The 1,735-nt window shown below is 44.2% G+C and overlaps 1 protein-coding gene across 1 annotated transcript; it reads left to right on the top strand.

The window, feature by feature from the left end:
* Nucleotides 1-383: 383 nt before the first annotated feature.
* On the top strand, nucleotides 384-1,316 carry LOC311143099 (olfactory receptor 8G17-like; the record flags this gene model as incomplete). Its single annotated transcript, XM_084178902.1, has 1 exon — nucleotides 384-1,316. The coding sequence occupies one exon, from the start codon at nucleotides 384-386 to the stop codon at nucleotides 1,314-1,316; it is 933 nt and encodes a 310-aa protein (XP_084035028.1).
* Between the last annotated feature and the right edge of the window lie 419 nt (nucleotides 1,317-1,735).

The raw sequence follows: 1,735 nt of genomic DNA, 5'->3' as shown, positions 1-1,735 counted from the left end.
CCAACTGTCTCTTTCTTTGTCAATGGTAAGAGATGTTAGAATAGTATGACTGTATGGTCAAATAAGGATATTTGATTTATTGGTGCAGTATCTGGTGTGTTGTTGACTGATTTGTATTGTCTTCTTTTCTCTAGCCTCTCCATAGCCTGGAATACACACTAAATACTGCTACTGTTCACGACTGTTCCTGCTCCAATTGAGAAGGACTTGGAATCAGCAAAAGAATTGCAGGTCCAATTAGCATTACTTCAGAAACTAGCCCAAAACCCCAAATGCTGAACTGTTTCAGTGAAGGTATGCATGGACGGAATCATTGAGGTGAAACAATAGTGTAACGAAGCACATTTCAGTTGGTATTTCAGTCTAGGCTCTCCGCCCGACAGATGGAGAACCACACATACAGCATGGACCTTCTCAAGCTAGAGGGGGTGAAAGTCACCTATCAGTCCACCTACCCTGCCTTCATCCTCCTCCTTATCATCTACATCTTCTCAATGGTTGCCAACATCGGCCTCACAGTGCTCATCTGCATGGAGAGGATCCTGCACCAGCCCATGTACATCCTCCTTTGCAACATGTCTTTCAACGATGCTCTCAGTATCACCACCGTCATACCTCGAGTGCTGTTCGACATTTTAACACCTAGTTCAGACAGATATATTACCTACAATCAGTGTTTCACCCAAGCATTCTTGGGTCACTGGTTTGGTTCAAACTTTCATACGATACTGATGATTATGGCTTTTGACAGGTATATGGCCATCTGCAACCCTCTGCGATATGCCACCATCATGAACAACAAAATGCTGATGAAGCTGTGTATGTTTGCCTGGGTGGTGTCCCTTGTCTTTGTGGCTGTCCTCCTGGGCCTCACCCTCCGCTTGTCACGCTGCAGGTCGGAAATCATCAACCCTTGGTGTGACAATGCCTCGTTATTCAAGCTCTCCTGTGAAAGTGTGTTGATAAATAACATTTATGGACTCTTTTTCACCGCTATCTTCTTCATCTTCTCCATGGGGAGTGTGGCTCTGACATACATTAGGATCACCATTGTTTGTGTGAGGAGTAAGAGCAAGTCGCTAAACAGGAAAGCCCTGCACACCTGTTTCACACACCTGGCTGCATACCTCATTATGCTGATGACAGGTTTCATCATTGTCTTCCTCCACCGGTATCCACAGTGGTCAGACCATAGGAAACTGGCGTCAATTATGTTTTACGTGGTTCCTCCTGCACTGAACCCCATTATCTATGGGCTGCAGTCCAAAGACATTCGCAAACTAGTTGTAAATATTCCCCAGTCCAAGAAAGCTTGAATTTAACACACATTCTATTGTTCACATACGTACAAACATACATACGTATGTATGTACTGTATGTATAAATTAAATCGTCAAGAGGAGAGAAACATTTACATTATTACTCATTTGTCATTTCCATCCTCAATCCTCAACCTTAGAAATGGTGGTAGTCAAAGCACCAGTGTGGTTTACTGAGGCCTAAGGGTGAATAGGAGGAACAGTTCCCTTTGCGTCATTGACACCAAGTAGGTGAGCTCGTACAGGTATCTTGGGGTTCACATTGACAGCAGGCTGTGTTGGCGCACCATGTGGAGAACATGTGCTCACGCATCCAACAGCGCCTGTACTTCCTGTATTGACTCAGGGTATATGGAGTAAACAAGAACATCATGCTTCTCTTCTATAGAACAACCACTGTAGTTGATCCTACGCTA

This window comes from Coregonus lavaretus (assembly GCF_964263955.1).
Source record: "Coregonus lavaretus genome assembly, chromosome: 15".
NCBI classification, from domain to species: domain Eukaryota; kingdom Metazoa; phylum Chordata; class Actinopteri; order Salmoniformes; family Salmonidae; genus Coregonus; species Coregonus lavaretus.
Note: the sequence above shows the minus strand (reverse complement) of the source record. Positions and strands in the feature narration are given on the sequence as shown.